At 44.8% G+C, this 17,115-nt stretch overlaps 1 protein-coding gene across 9 annotated transcripts in view; it reads right to left on the reverse strand.

Annotated features, from left to right (window-relative positions):
• Positions 1-1,606: 1,606 nt before the first annotated feature.
• The window catches only part of PLCH2 (phospholipase C eta 2), a 308,320-nt gene continuing 292,811 nt past the window's right edge, over positions 1,607-17,115 (reverse strand). For 5 of the 9 annotated variants that reach the window (XM_048518901.1, XM_048518904.1, XM_048518902.1 and 2 more), the window contains 2 exons: positions 9,834-10,173; positions 1,607-5,521 (listed from right to left, as the gene is read on the reverse strand). In XM_048518901.1, the coding sequence (XP_048374858.1) occupies positions 3,903-5,521; positions 9,834-10,173 (1,959 nt within the window). In that variant the 3' untranslated portion in view covers positions 1,607-3,902. Of the gene's footprint in view, positions 5,522-8,227; positions 8,258-9,113; positions 10,174-17,115 lie in introns of all 9 variants that reach the window. The other 4 variants (XM_048518906.1, XM_048518905.1, XM_048518907.1 and 1 more) reach the window with 3 other exon arrangements.

Below are 17,115 nucleotides of genomic sequence, written 5' to 3' on the forward strand. Positions count from 1 at the left end.
AGGGACGTGAGATAGATACCTGAATTGACTTCCACTAGAAGCAGGATCCTGCAATTTTTCCACACCTCCTACCACAACCTGGATGCTTTCATTTCATTTCATTTATTAGTTTTATATACCGCCCTCCATTTTCTTGGGGGTTGTAAGTGGATATCGAACGCCTCTTTCCATTCCTGCATTGCGCCAAAGCAGAACTAACATAAAGCAAACCAAATCTGAATGTATTTGATTGGTATCACTTGTGTCTTTGGTTGGAAAAAATCTAGCAAGAAAGAATGAGCAATAGCAGTCTTCAGTTGCAGATCTGAAACCAGGGAGTTGAGCAAAAATCTCTCAAAGACCTTAAATAAATGGGGGGGGGGGAGAAAATGTGGTTGTTATATTAACAGAACTGGAGGCTAACTTTGGATCCTCAATAAGGCAAAGAACTCAAGGCATCATTATTACCTGGTGGACGGGAAACTTATAAACACAGTTTTTTCTCAGGCTTATGCATTAAACCAATCTCTGGACAAGAGATTATGGTCTTGCTAAATTGGAGTATCTCCTGGATTTTCTATTTCCCAGACTGTCTTCTGATCTTCCCAGTCCCGTCAAGGACTGGCCTCTCTGAATCCTGGCTGCTCATGGTCCAGTTCAAAGCATCTTTGTGGAGGAAAACGCAAAAAGGCATCCTCTCTTTTTACACACCAGCTAAGCAACATGATGCAATAGTACATGGACTTAGGAAACTGCAGCGAGTGAGTGAATGCTCCAAAAGCCAACTCCTATTATTGGGGCCAAACAAGCCTGTAAAGAGAAAACTTGAAGAGAGCTGGAATGGCGAAATGGGATCTTTTGGGGTTTGGTTTCACTGAAGCACTATCCCTAATAACTACAGGCTACACCATGCTGTTGGAAGACAAGACGTAACAAACCAAGCCAGGTACAACAGACCTCTGAGGATTAATCTCACGGTGCGGAAAACGCTGGCATCCCTCTTCAGCCAACATAAACACTCCAGCTGTCTTTGTACGGAAAGCTGGCAGAAAGGGAAGCAATCAAGTCCGACCCACAGGAAGAGCCATCTGAAGGCAATTTACATTTGTGGAAGCCAATGGGACTTCACAGCGTCCAGCTCTTGGTTAGATTACCACCATGTGCTCTTATGAGGGGCTGTCCTTGAAAAGCATTAGGGAATTTCAATTGGTTCAGAATGCTGGGGTCAAGATGTCGACTAGGGCCCTTTCCCCACTTACCTTAAGCCTCGCGCTACTCTCCTCAAGTAGCGCGGGGTCCCCTGGCACTCCCCACTACAGGGGCGGCGACAATGCAGCCGCCCCGACGCTGCCACTCTCGCGACCCCTCAGCGCGCGGCATCCCTGGCGCTCCTCGAAACGGCGCCTTTTGATGATCCCACGCAGAATGCAGGGTCGTGGGGACGCCCGGGCACGCGCCAGAGATGCCGCACGCTGAGAGTAGCGCGCAGCAATGGGCAGCAAAGGTAAGTGGGGAAACGCCCTAGATTAAGGAGGAGAGAGATCTCCGTGGGGTCTAATGCCACATCCATAGGCTGACAACCTTAATCGGTCCTGAACACAGATGAAACATTGGGAGATGGCTAGGTTAAATACATCTTTATTTTGAGTAGTGTCAGATGGTTTTACAAACAGATTTTAAATTATTTGCAATATACAGAGAAGAAAATGTTACAAACAAGAAGCCCTTAACCAACCCGCCCCTCCCTTATCCCTTTTTAAGGGCTGAAAATTAAAAGTTTTTTTTTTAAAAAATGCATCTTGATAAACATTCTCCCCCTTTCTCTTTCTCAACAAAATGTACATTGATTATTAATAACTGATAATTATGGAAAAAATTAAAACAATTTTTTAAAAAAGTTATTCTGTTTAACTCTAAACAGAAATAATATGCTCTAATTTTAAATATATATATATATATATTTATATTTAAATATATATATTTTAAATGTATTTTGCATGGCAGTGCAAAAACAGACAGGAAAAACAACAGGAAAAGGGGCATTCCACAGAGCAGGTGCTATGTACAGCTGAATCTTTTAAGTTGTACAGAATGGATTTAATTCACCGTATTGTTGAAGGCTTTCACGGCTGGAATCATTAGGTTGTTGTGGGTTTTCCGGGTTGTATGGCTGTGTTCTAGTAGCATTTTCTCCTAATTTTCTCCTAGGATAAAATGCTACTGGAACACGGCCATACAACCCAGAAAACCCACAACAACCTAGATTTAATTCACCTCATTTTAAGTTATTATGGCCCACCTGGGTTTTTTTTCCAGCTGCCACTCCCCCTTATTGCAAAAAAAAGTGACCAAAGAAATTAGTCTTGAAAAAAGGAATGCTGAGAGATTTGGGTTGCACTTCACTAATTGTGTGTGTGTGTATGCCATCAAGTGATCCCATGGGGTTCTCAAGGCAAAAGACATTTGGAGGTGGTTTGCCATGGCCTGCCCACACACAGGCTGAGGTCCCTTCTGCGCCTGCAGAATAATGCACTTTCAATGCACTTTGCAGCTGTGCGGAATAGCAAAATCCACTTGCAAACAATTGTGAAAGTGGATTGAAAAGTGATGTGGTGGCATTTTCCACCACTACCTCTCACCAACGCACATCCATCTAGAGGAAAAGGGGAATCCTACTGGGCACAGGTGAACAAGGAGGAAAATGATGCAGTCACTGCAACTGATCTAAGTAAATTTGGTACCTCAGATCAGAGAAAGATGGGAGAGGCACCTCAGGAACAGAGGAGAAAGTGGGTGAAGAGACTGGTGGGGCACGGCAGCTGTGACTTAGCATGGCCCCTCCATTCACTGAAAAGTTACCCACATGTCTCAGAGTTGGAAACCCCTGTTGTCCTCCATTTCAAGCAACAATGGTGGGTATGGCAGCCATAACTCTCAGAGAGAAACAAAATGGCCGTTGTTCATATTGACACTTGTAATATGTATAAGTCGAGAACCCATAAATTGCCTAGCCGTGGCAGCCAAAAAAGACAGGTGAAGCCAAATACTTGTTTGGAGGCCAATGTTCTTCTTCGAAAGCAGCTGTTTAGCCGAAATGTGACTGGGAAAGAAGATGACAATTTTTCTTGCACACAAACAAACGTTAAACCAAGGAAGAGAAATGGGCGAGAGTGAAATCTACATTCAGTTTTCAACTGGCTTTGCCATGGGGAATTGTGGGAATTGTAGTTTGGGTGACAGGACTGAGAAGTACTTGTCAGAAACTGCTCGTTGTGCCAATAAATGGGTTTCACTCTTTTTTGGGGGGGGAATCCATCGCCAAGCCTAACAAACATCTGGAATGGACCAGAGGTTGCAGTGGGCAAAAGAAATAGATTATTACAAGGCAAAGATTGTACCGTGGTTTAACTCTCTGAAAACTATTCATCCCCCCCACACACACACCAAATCCTGGCATCTGCTGATTATCACCATCCCTCCCACAGGTGAAGTCAGGTTGCAGCTACTCCAGTGAGAATCATGAAGGAAGCAGATGACAGTCAACAAAAGGGGACGGTTTCTGATGTGCGAGGGACTCTGTCTTACTGGGTTTGTAGCTGAAGAAAGATAAGCCACAACAAGGACAGGACGGTTGTGCGCATGCTAAGACATGCCTTCCGGGGATCACAGAGCGAGATATTTCAAGAACCGCCATTCCCTGTCCCCGGAAAATACTGCTTGTCCCCTTTCATATTGAATGTTATGCCCTGCATTTATTTTTATCACAAGGAACTGTCCTTGAGAGGCTGGAAGAAGGAGAAAGTGGTCTCTCAGGAGGAGGGCGGTTTGCACCTTGTGCATTTTTACAAAAATAAACAAAATTCTTTTGTTGGTTTTGCTCAGACAAGAATGTAAACAACGACCTCATTCAGCCCTTCCCGGCATTAGAGTTTGTACATAAAGACGGTCTCGGCTTTCAAGTCAGTTTGATTCTTGAGCGGGGATGTAAACAGACTGGGGGAAGCTGAGTCCATACAGGCCCCTCTTGCGAAACTGCAGGCTCCTTCGGGGTTACCCCGCTCCTCGATGGGACTCCCGTTGACCAGAGCCAGGTTTTTCAGTCTCTGCCTCTCTTGCGCCTGCTTGGCCCGGTTGGCGATGTACCGCACCCTGCTCTGGCTCCGAGATGAGGACCTTCGGAGGAGGCCCATCCCCTCGTCTTCTTCCTCGGATTCAATTGGCTCGAGGCTAGTGGGGGAAGTGATGTCATTTTCCAGCTGGAAGGTGGTCAGTTTCTTCAAGCGTTCTGTTAGCTCATCAGGGGGCCTGGTGGAGGGCCTGGCGGATGCACAGCGGCGCTGTTCCCTCATGGAACGGGTGACGAAGCTCCTGCTGATGCTACGATACTTACTTTCAAAGGTGCACGAGATGTCGTCTGAGGTAAGGTCTCCAAGGCTTTTGGATTTGGCCTGGCTGGTCTCTGCTTTTTCAGGATCTTTGGACTTCAGACATGACTGTCTGAGACTATCCATGTACAGCCTACTCCAGGTGTGCCTTTTGGGAATGGACAACAAACCAACCTCAGAACCCCTGATTAGGGGTCTGGGGCGCAGCTCATCTTCTGTCAGTTGGCCTGACCTCAAGTTGGGGTTGGATTTGCTCTTGGTCCCCATGGCCATTTCACGCCCAGAGGCAGCATTAGCAGACCACGGACGCACCAGTCTTCTCTCGGCGGTGACTCCAAAATTCTCGTATTGGACGCCTAAGTCCGGAAGGCTTTTCCGAGCAAGGTTGGGCAAGGAGAGATCTATGACCGTGTCGTTGGAGGACATGCTAGAGGAGGAAGACATACTATCCCGGTGGTTGCTGGAGTCTAGTTTGCTCCAGATACGGTCATTGCATGTGGCATCAGAGTACACTTCAGCTGCTGGAGAGATACCACCAGGACGTCTCGAGCAGTCGCAAAGTTTGTGACCTTCACTCTTGGACCGCCGTACTATCACATGAGATGTGGGGACAGTAGCAGATTGAGCTACCGAGGGAGATTCATGAAGGGAAGTTGGTGCGATGCTGCTTTGGTGTGGTGGCACGGCTCTGGTGCTGTCCATGGGCCGCTCAATGTTCTCGCTTTGCTTCAGGACATTTCCAGCAGAATGGGGCCACCTGTGGGTCAACACGAAGTTGTCCTGAGTTTGCAAGTCAGGCCAATTCCCACCACTATGAACATTTCCCCCACCATTTTCTTCTTGGCTGTTTATCTGGACGTCTCCCTGTCGTGACACGCTGGCACTAGTTGTGTTGACAGCAAGAGGCCTTTTTTCTTCTGGAACTGCCACCATGTAGTACGTAAGTGGAGCTTTCTCGAACTCCTCCGATAGGCCGCCTCTTTCTGATCTGACTTCAGGGGAGTGGTTAGGCACAGACCCTTCACTGGCAGGGGTGGTGGGCAGAGGGAAGCAAAAACCAGCTGGCTGGTTCTCATTGGCAATAAAGGGTTCTTCAGTGATGGTCTCCAGGCTGCATAACGAAGTGGTTGACCTCTGCATTGAGAATTGGCGGACATCTGGAAAAAGAGGAAAACATGGAAGGGATCATAAATGAGGCTCAACCACTGATGAAGAACAAAATTATTCTGAGCTGTTACATATAACTCTTCCCCCATGCACCTAATTTCCTAAGGCCCTGGCTCAGTATAACTGCTGGAACAGTGGCCATTGAGATACATGAGACAGGGTGTTTTCAGTGGTGGCCATTTTTTTTGGAACTCCCTCCCAAGAAAGATGTGCCCAGCTCCATCATTAATGGGCTCACTTGGGATTAAAAGGAAAATAAATGCAATTTTAAACAAATTATACCCCTGTATCTCCTCCCCCTTCACCAAAAGCTTTTGGCATGGATTCTATGTTCCATCAATGAATCAGCACAAATTTAAACAACCTGATAAATAAAACGATGATCAACATGCAATAAAACAATAACTACATCCAATATCCAGCCACATTCTGGGAACTACACAAAAGCACATAAGTAGTTAATTCATTAACCAAAAACTGGAGCGAACAAAAAATTCTGATCTGGTACCAGAAATTGGAAAGACCAGGTACTGAAGATACATCTGTGGGCAGAAAGTGGCCGACGGTGTTATTTGTAGCATCACAATATCCCCCCCCCTTTTAAAGGGCACTAAAATATTGCTATATCACCACAGCATTGTAACAACAGATGTAGCTGGTTCTTTGAATTCCCAGCTTTCATCTTTTTTTTTAAAAAAGTAAGACTCTCCCTTGCGAAGATATAAGTAAAAAGGCAAATCTCCATGAGAGAAAAGACTGGAGACTTGAAAAGAAGCGACATCCTTAGAAACGAATATCTAACCGAAATTTCTGCAACTTCGGCTAATTCGATGTAGTTTTGTCCTTTGGAACAGTAGAGAAAATTTTGACCTTTTCCCATAATCCCTTAAAGAATTGGAAGTGTGTCATCAGTTTTCTCTTCTCCAAGCTAGAGATATCCAGTGTCTTCAACTAACTTTGTTGTCCCCATGGGAAGCTATTGTGAGTTATTTACGTCCTTCAAAAATGGCACCCAGAACTCTAAATGAGGAGCAAAGACACACACACGTGTACAACACAAGCATGCTACAGGAAAACAGCAATAATATTTTGGAGCTGTTGATGCCTTGGAAAATATGGTAGATCAACTTTGTTTACTGTACAGTACAGTCGAGAGACAAACCATACTTGATTAAAAATATATATCATTTTTGGATCGCCACATGTTTCATTGAGCTACAAAAAAGGAACCTGTGTATGTGGGTGTGGGGGGCGGTCAATATGGATTGAGGCCACAGTGGTATGATATGCAGGAGTTAACTCTTCCTCCATGCCATTTTTCCCAGACCAAAATGTCCCCATGTCCCCTCACTGCACCCCAAGTGGTTTAAGCTCTCATTGGAGAATGTCAGGCATGGTCCAGTTACTCATCTTTTCTCTCAGCTGGGGTAAAAGGAAGAGACAATTTCAATTGGAAAAACTGCACAGAGAGGAAGTCTGAAACCTCCCTTTCCTCAATGCTATGGGTTTGATCCCCATCGCTTATCTTTGAGAGCAGTGTTTCACCCTGCATCTAGGAATAATCTGATAATAAGTAACAATATTTACTGATAACCATCCCACTTGCCTGGTACTGCATATCTGACTGTCTTATTACTGCAAATGACCTAAGATACTGCTTGTATTTGTTAAGGTATTTTCCAAAAATGGCACCCTCAAACAGTTGATGCAAACACAACAAAGAAATCAATCCTGGGCATCATTTTTTTCTTAATATTAACTGTTTGAAGGTGCATTTTTTAAAGTAACTAAAACACTGGTAATTGCAATAAAGTAACTAAAAAGAAGAGGAAGAAGAAGAGTTTGGATTTATATCCCCCCTTCCTCTCCTGAAGGAGACTCAAAGGGGCTTACAAACTCCTTTCAATTCCCCCCTCACAACAAACACCCTGTGAGGTAAGTGGGGCTGAGAGAGCTCAGAAGAACTGTGACTAGCCCAAGGTCACCCAGCTGGCGTGTGTGGCAGTGCCCAGGCTAATCTGAATTCCCCAGATAAGCCTCCACAACTCAAGCGGCAGAGCTGGGAATCAAACCCGGTTCCTCCAGATCAGAGTGCACCTGCTCTTAGCCACTATGCCACTGTTAATATATACTGTACTGAGTAAATGAGAGGTTATCAGTAAATACCGGCATTCACTCCACAACTCCTCACTACTGCCCATGGCTGGATCAGCAGCAGAAAGAAAAACTTAAGACACAGAGCAAGAGGACTGCTTCCCCACACCAATCTAAATCAAATGCATGCTGAAAAATATATCATGCTGGGGAGCGGGAGGAAATAGATAACAAAGAACAGGGGTCCCCAACTTTTTGAGCCAATGGCCATCTTTAGAATCCTGACACAGCGTGGTGGGCACAGCAACAAAGTGGCTTCCACAGGAGGTGGGACCACCACAAAATACCAGGGAGCAAGGTTATGGCGTTTAAAGTAGAAACTCTGCTTGCCATTTAATCTGCACAGCCAATCAGAAGCCCTGCTGTGCGCAAGCCTGGCCCCGCCCACTTTCTAAAGACACTTGGTAAGTGCTAGGAAAGGTGTTGGCAGGCTCCATGGTACCTCTAGACACCGCGTTGGGGACCTCTGAAATCAGGAATTAGGAGATATTTGGAAGAAAACAAGACAGATACATTTAAAGCTATTAACGCTCAGCAGTTACCTGTGATTCGCTCATCCTTTCAGTTCTTAACTATAGAGACAAGAGTGTGCATGTGGAATAGGATGGAACAGAGGAAAAAATCCAGTTAATTCAGGGAACAGACAAGGAATAAAGTAGCAAGGAAAAGTGAGAAAATGAAATATTTGGAACGAGTTAGTTGTAGGATCCAACGAACTGTTTTTGACTAGCTGGAGCAACCCGGCCAGATTTTTAAATGAAGGGTTGGTTTTAAATGTTTGACCCCTGCGCTAATGCAGGAAGAAAAGAAAACTGGGTTGGGTTCAATCTCTACCAAAAAAAGAGAGAGAGATCCTACACTGAATGTGACATCTTTCTTTTTGGGTTTGTATGCTGGAAAGCAGGAGCCACGTATGTTGGAGCTCTTAATTGCTGAATGACACCAAGGGGCATACATATTCATTGTGTGTGTGTGTGTTCAAGTCTAATAAATAAAGAAATACAATATTTTTAAAAATCCCTTTGCTTCTTCTGGTACACAGGGAGGATTTTCATCCACTGTTCTCAATTTAATGCCAGTGCAATGCTCCGCTTGAACTAAAAACAGATCTTAGAATCTTACTTTTAGATGACACAGTTATAAAATGCACACAGTCTGACGAATCACAGAACACTACAGGTGGAATCGCTATTGAAAGTGGTTTTGGCATGGGAAGAAACACTTGCCTAAAGCAGAGGACGTCTAGACAGCACACAACCCCCACACAGAAACACATTTACGAATAAATGTTTTTCTTTTGCCGAATGAAAAGCTACTATGGCAGTTTTTTAAAATAAATAAATAAATAATGCAAGTGCTTCTACGGGAAACTGAAGATGATGATATGAGCTATGGTGGATGATGGAGGTGAAGAAAGTCTGGTCTTACCAGTAAAGAATATAGGGGAATTACTGCGAATTTCCTCCAGTTTTTCAGCAAACAAGGCGTTCATTTCCCTCTGAAGGGTGCCCGCCTGCTTCCTGGAGCTCTCAGGCCTGCGTGTGGGGAATTCAGGGCTTCCCAAACTCTCCAGGCTGCTGGAGTTGGAGGATATTGAACCATTGCTGGTGGTCACCAAGTTGACGGTGCTTCCGTATTTGCCACCGGGCTGGCCCTGCCACCTCTGCCGAGAATGACCTTTCACCCCGGGACATTTAGAGTCACCGTTTTTCTTTCCCGAGGTCGCAAAAGGCTGGCAGGTCCTGGGTAGGTCCCCAGTAGCCCCGTAGCCACCACCAAGCTGCAGATCTGACCGGGCCCGAGGCTGCTCTTGGATCCCCCAGTTTTTAAGCTCTACCCTCTCCTCATCTTCTGTTAGGCTGCTATACTGGTTGCAGTACGGAGTGTCGCCGGAGACAGTAGAGTGGTCGCCCCACTTGCACTCCAGATCGGGGCTCTCGTTTGAGCCAATCATGCATTTCATGCAGTTGGTGGCCATGCCGATCCTACCCGATCCGTTGATGGCGCAGCGGCCAAAGACCCCCTGCTTCTCGTCTGGCGGCTCCTGGAGGCGGACCCTGTTGGACCTCCGGATGGGCTCGCTGAACGTCGCCTCCCTGTGCACACGGGATTGGCTGCTTTTACTCTTGCCAAAACTTTGGGCCTTACCTTTCAACCCCTTTCCTTGAACCTCTCTGTTGGCCTCGTCTCGAAGAGGCGGTGCTGGAGACGGGCACTCTGGCTCCTGATCAAAACGAGGGCGGGAGGAGTCTCCAACTTCGCGGTCTTCGCTGGCCCCTTCGGAACGGTTGTCTTTGGTGTCGATGGCAATCTCAGGGAAGCCCTTCTTGGGTTTCTTCTGGCTCTTGGTGGGTGCGCTGGCCGTTCGCCGTAAAATGTGGCTGCTAAAGGAGTGTTTGTGATTGAACTGGCCAGCAGCATGACTGTCGAGAGAAGCTTGCTTTGGATTTCTGAGAAAAAGACCTTTTAAGCCCAGAGCTGGCTTGACCTGGAAAAGAAAGGAAAACCCCCATTACAGAAGATGTGCATTTCAGAAGGTGTGCAAGGAGGCGAACAGCAGAAATGAGCAAGGGGTTAACCTCGCTGGGGGTGGGGGAGCATCGCCTATTCAGGTTTGACTGGGAAGCAAAATTAGGAGGAAGGGAGGAACTGCAGTTTTCGTTTGGAAGTTTCGCCCTCGGGCTCTCCGGCTAGTTGTCTTTTGGGGCATTTCGCTCCTTTCCATTAGTGAGTCTTGCAGCCAAAATCATCTGCATATGGACAGGGAAACTAGGTCCCAGTTGATTCCAGTGGGGCTTGCTTCCTAGTTCTCTGGTAAGCCAGTTTGAGGAAGGGAGCAGAAAATTACAACTGAGGACCCACCAAAATGGTGCAAAGGCAAATTCTGAAGCCAACTTTCTCTACATAGGCTTCTTTTCCCTCTGAGTTAGCCACAGGAAGATAAAGGGCCACAAGTTGCTAACCCCTCACCAAGTACATGTGTTAGGGCTGCAACCTAAAATGGCGCTAATCTAACTGCAAGGATGTAGTACTACGAAATCTCACTGTTCTGCCAGTAAAGTTAGATGCACTTAACAAGCATATAAAATATCAAAGAGACTTAAGTTCTTTTGATACTGAATGGGAATTAAATGAAGCCCCTGAGATCTGCAATAACCAGCTAATGTTTTTTTTAAAAAAAAAAACTAGTACACGTCAATAGCTGCTGCCCACCTTGTCCAGAAAGTTTTTTGACCACAGGACTGAAATTACAGAAAGGATATGACGGGTCTCATAGCACGGTTGTGCGGTGCAAAGTGACAAAGTGCTTGGATGTTTTAGCCAAGGTAGGAAAACACTCCGGTAGTCCCTTCAAATGCATCACACAACTTTTACATTCCTACCAATCACATGTCGGTTACCCGTGACTCGCGCTGCAGAGGGATCGTCCGTTGTAAACGAGCAAAGTCATAACGCACACAAAATCACACATTTAGTCATACCCATGACATATTCATTACAGACAATTCTTGGAGACGAGTTTTGCCCACCTGCCCTCCCAATTTAGAATTTGGTGAAACGGGAGAGTGAGCGCAACGGATAGCTTTTCAGATACTTGCTGGCTATATTGACAGAGCCCCTGTTGCTACAGAGCTCCAGTGTTCCACGGTTTTCCGGCACACTGTACTCTCATTAATCACTTTTTGTGGCCCTTCAAAAGTCTGCCACGCCTGTTTGATCAAAAGCCTGAGAAACCGGTTTCACCAGAAGCCACAGTGGTGGGGAAAGGTGTCTATTGCAGAAAATGTTGGGTATGCCATATTGCCTTAAAGGACCTGAAAAACTATCATCCATATTATACCCAAAACTCCTGGGGACATTTCACATGCACTTGCCAGCGTGTGGATGGGAAAGGATTTGGTGTGACCCGTTGCACAAATATGTCTCTGCCTTAAGCTTAGAATTCTGGGGGTTTATTCACTTGGAATAAATCATTTGGAATAAACAGGAGAATACGACTAATTTTCTTCAGTTCCTTTATCTTGATTAGCAATTTGGTTTTCTGCATCCCACTGCTATTAATTCCAGCTCAGCTAAGGTCCAAGCAAGATATGATAGCAACCGCAGGGCCAACACGTGGCCACCAAAACTATTTTAGAAGACAACTTAAATATTTAAAAATTGCTGGAAGCTTTCAGCAGCTTTTATCATATTTCCAGTTCCTGATTTGTCGTTTAGAGTGCTGAAAAGGCCTCAGGATCCATAGGAAGAAGAGGAATTTGGATTCATACCCCCCCTCTCTCTCCTGTAAAGAGCTTCAAAGGACTTACAAACTCCTTCCCTTCCTCTCCCTACAACAGACACCTTGTGAGGTATGTAGAGCTGACAGAGTTCTGAAGAATTGTGACTGGAGCTGGAGACCGGAAGAGATCTTGACAATAGGTGAATGGATTATAAAAATACAACAATTCAGGAAAGCAGGTAAGTTAACAACATATTTGAAAAAAAGAAAATATGGACATTTATGAAAAACATGGAAACCAGTGATTATTTGATTAATTTAGATCAAATATTCCATAATAATTGAGAACTAATTGTTAATTAGATGGAATATAATTTATTTTAAGATGATGAACAATCTTTAAGAGATGTCAATATAGAATAGTGAAGAATGACTATGGAGAGAAGTGTGTAACGGGGCTAGAACAAAGTTTCTCTATTGATGGGCTCAGAATGCTGGACAGACCAGCTGTTTATCTATTGAACAATGAATCCAGGGATGCTATAGAGCAGGGGTCTGCAACCTGTGGCTCTCCAGATGTTCATGGACTACAATTCCCATCAGCCCCTGCCAGCATGGCCAGGTTTTTATGCACGGTCATAAACAAATGATCCTAATTTCTGTTCTGTATTTTATTCTTTATTTTATCCTGTATATTATCCTTTATTTTAAATTCTGTAACATATGCCATTAAAGGTTATTTATCTGATTAACTTGACCTTTCCCCCTTTTTATCCTTTTTTTGTTTTTTTCCTATCTTTGTATATATTATAGAGAACAGATAATTGGCATTGTGATGAAGGAGAAGTTTCAATTTTTAAATTTACATGTAATGGTAGTGAAATTTAAATTGCGTTGTTTTATCATCAATTATAATAAAGGTGTTTTTTTTTAAAAAAGAATTGTGACTAGCCCAAGGTCACCCAGCAGGCTTCGAGTGTATGAATGGGGAAACAAATCTAATTCCCCAGATATGAGTCCCCAGCTCAGGTGGAAGAGTGGGGAATCAAACCTGGTTTTCCAGATTAGAGTCCACCTGCTCTTAACTCCTACACCACACTGGCTCTCATGAAGCATCAGAAATAACAGAAGGGCTCAAATAAGATGACAGCCTTTCCAAAGCTGACATAGTTTTCTTATTGGGGAGAGGTTACTGGATCAACCCAACCAAGAAATGGCCCCTTCCGCACATGCAGAATAATGCACTTTCAATCCACTTTCAATGCACTCTGCAGCTGGATTTTACTGTGCGGAATGGCAAAATCCACTTGCAAACAATTGTGAAAGTGGATTGAAAGTGTATTATTCTGCATGTGCGGAAGGGGTCAGTGTTCTAAACATTACAGATTTAAACAGGCAAGTGCATGGAAATGGCTATTGGAGTCTGTCCTCTTCCCCAAATATTTGCAAAATTCAGGAGGGGAAAAAATCCCTGAACACAGACACAAATAACTGTCTCCTCCCTCCGCCCACCCCAAAAGGCAAAGAAAGTAAAGAATCCCACTGATGGAATGGGGTGAGGTGCAGTGAAAGATTTCCCAGTGGCCATTCTAAGTAAGCAGTCAATCCACGTAGGTTATCTGATGCATCCCGGTGAGACTAGGCTACTGACGCTTGAATCCGAGCGGGTGATTCAAGATCCCAAATCCAGTGCAAATTTGGTTGGAAGAAAAGAAAGAGACATTTAGAAGAAGATCCAGCATATCTGTTTCTGGCTTTTGCAAAACAACAACAACAAAAAGAAAGAATGGCAAATTTTGATTCAAATGTAGATTTTTGGAGAAACTGGAAACATGGTCCTCATTGGTTGTTTCTGCATGGTCAAAGTATCCTGGGTTGAGCAAGAAAAATATAAGCTGAAAATTCCGCATGGTTCCCCAGTGCTAAAGCGGGCCTGCCCTGATGTTGCCCAGCGATGTTTCCCTTACCCTGGGATTTTCAAAAATTGCCAGTTTGGAGGTTCTTTTTAAAAATCCTGGTGTGACCCTGCTTGTGCCTGCTACCGTGCAAAAACCAACTGGGAGCAGGACTGGTTTATTTTTCCCACCCAGCCCCCTGATCTCCCCGCCTGACATGCATTCAAAAACAACAGCCAATCAGAATGTGGGACACTGGGCATGCTCAAGAGATGCTTGCAGCTGCCACTCAAAAAACAACAGCCAATCAGAACGCGGGACACCGGGCATGCTCAGATATGCTTCTGGAGTAAATACAAAAGCAATAGATAGTAGTTTTAAAGATGAATATTTATCCTGGATCTGCTTCATAAATGCAGTGCTCTCCGGTTGTTCAATGGCCCGGCAAACGTTCCAGGAAATGTGGCAATCCATGTTATGGAGTGGAAGAATGTATACATATATATACTTTTCTTTTTTTGAGGAGGAGAACAAAATGAAGCTAAAACAAGGAAAAGACACAGAACGTTAATGATGCCATTGGTCCGAGAAGCATGCAAGCGTGTCGCAGGGAGAGCACACGACACCTTCCTGTACCGGGAGGAAGTGGGGGGGTACCTTCAAGGCGTCTAAATTTGCTCTGCTTCTAAAAGGAGACTTTTTTTGATACAGAGAAGTCCACTGAAATCACAAACAGACAAAGTAAAAAAAAGGCAGAAAGTGAGACACAGGAAAACAAGCCGAGGAGACTCTGCAAAGAAATATCGGCACATCTCCAGGGGACGACAGGACGACACACTCAACATACAAAAGAGACACAAGAAGAAAAGGGCGAGGTGGCAACCCTTCAAAAAACGAGCGAGTTTCTGAAAACTGGCAAGAGGTAATAAGGGGGGCTGAGTTCATGCCACGATTGCCCTGAAGCACAGGAAAGGGGAGGGGCTGGCTGGCATGACTTAGCTTCCTGAGGATCATAGCTGCCTGTTTCTTTAAAACATCTCAAGACTTTAGTTCTTCTGGCTACAATAATGCACCTGACAAATCTCGGAAGCCAGAGGAGTTGCTGAAGGCTGCTAATATCCCCTCCCCAGGCCTGATCATAGCAGAATAGCACAAAGCAGTCTAATTGCAAGGGACTTTATGCACAACCAAATATACTTAATTTGTACTGTCCATATAACTCTCAGAATTCCACTTCTCTTCTTCAAGAATTTGGGTTACCTTGCTGCTGAATACACACACAGCCCTGGGGAAAGACATCTTCCCAAATTGGCCAACCTGCATCTCAAGAGTGTGGAAGGAGTCGTCCATGACTGAACACTCCCCCATTAAACACCCCTGCAGGTGGAAAGTTAGCATGTCAGAGAGACACTGTAATAGGACCCCCATCTTCTTGACACTAGTTCCTGGGAGATGGCTAGGTCAAAGTTCTTCCTTCCACTCACTAGCTTTGTAGATGGGAATGAATGTATTTCTCAAGGGTGAAGCACCTATTAACTCCTCCACTCAGACAAAACTAGCTTGTGAAGGAGATACTAAGTTGGATCCCTTCTTCCTAGTTTGCTATGGGGAGAGGAGGAGGCTTGAAAGTACAGCTAATCCTTCTATCATATAAACAGTCATTTGCCATCTGAAGCAATGAGGTCCACACACAAGCTGATCACCTCCATGAAAACAGAACTCACCACGAAACCCGCAACCCCCCCTCCTTAATACATAAGAGCCTTGTGCTGCAGCAGTGAATCTGGGGCCTATTTGTTGCTCAGCAGCGGTTGAGCGCAAAGGAATAAGAGGGCAACTAAGGCCCTTCTGCACATGCAGAATAATACACTTTCAATCCACTTTCAATCCACTTTGCAGCTGGATTTTACTGTGCGGAAGAGCAGAATCCACTTGCAAACCATTGTGAAAGTGGATGGAAAGTGCGTTATTCTGCATGTGTGGAAGGGGCCTAAGAGCAGCTAACAACCACAGCCTATAGATTGAGTTCTAGGTTGAGTGGACTGGGGGAACATTTGTCATAAGGGAGCTCTGTAAGTATTCCAGAATAGAGGCAGACACAGAGAAATACAGAATTAACCTCCAACACACACCTTGAATATCAGGAGAATTGGTTTATTGTAACAATTTTAGCAGTGCATTGTCAAAGGCTTTCACAACTGGAGTTAACCGGCTGTTGTGCATCTTCTGGGCATTGTGGTGGTAGGCTGGTCATTTTTCCTCCCTAAAGTTTTGCATGCATCTGTGACTGGCATCTTCAGAGGCATGTCAGGGAGAGAAACATAGCTTACCATGACATGCCTTTGAAGATACCAGTCACAGATGCAGGCAAAACGTCGGAGCAAAAAACTACCAGGCCATGGCCATCTATCCCAGAAAACCCACAACAGCCAGTGTTAGTGATAATTAAATACTGTTTTCATTGCTTCTGCAGCTCTGTAGCACAGAAAGAAAAGCGAAGATTAAGGCAGGATGTCTGCACTGATACATCGCATGAAACCACAGTTAGGACTAATTGTAACTAATGACAACCGCAACCATACAGACGCAAATGAATCACAGTTTGTGAAGTGGCTGGCATTCAGACAACTGCACGAACCGCAGTCAGTTGATTTAAACTGTGGTTAGCATTATGTCTGAACTGAGTCAGGCACATCAGTTTTCATCTTTACATCCCCAGTTGTTCGTTCTGCAGTTCTCTGAAAGCAGATCTTTCACAGGACTGGAACCGGGAAACGCTTCAAGGATTTCCCTGTGTCCCAGTTAGAAAGGACTTCCATGTCCCTCATTAGAAAGGTTGTGGTTCCTCAAACAGGAACTGACTTTACCAGGAAGCATGGCTCTCCTCCTTCAGGGTAAGCACTTGTTCATCTCATGTCTTCCTATTCCACAGTCTTTGGCAACATACCCCATAAGCATTGGTTTCTCATTTTGTTTCTGTAAACCCCTTCCCTTTGTTGCTTGGCAATTGTTTGGTACACACTCAAACAAAGGAATGTAGGAGTGCAGTATCACATCTGGTTCACCAGATAAGCCTCCGCCACTCAGGTGGAGGAGTGGAGAATCAAACCCGGTTCTCCAGATTAGAATCCACCTGCTTTTAACCACTACAGCACGCTGGCTCCCCCCCCCCCCGGCATAAAATTAAATATAAAATTTTATTAATAATGGTATATACATGCAGGTATTTTATCATGGATGTGTGTGTGTGTGTGTGTGTGCTCCCAAGGTTTTTGTTTCATTAATCAATATAACAACATTAGAAGAACCAGCT

The sequence above is a fragment of the Sphaerodactylus townsendi genome, linkage group LG16 (genome assembly GCF_021028975.2).
Source record: "Sphaerodactylus townsendi isolate TG3544 linkage group LG16, MPM_Stown_v2.3, whole genome shotgun sequence".
NCBI classification, from domain to species: Eukaryota; Metazoa; Chordata; class Lepidosauria; order Squamata; family Sphaerodactylidae; genus Sphaerodactylus; species Sphaerodactylus townsendi.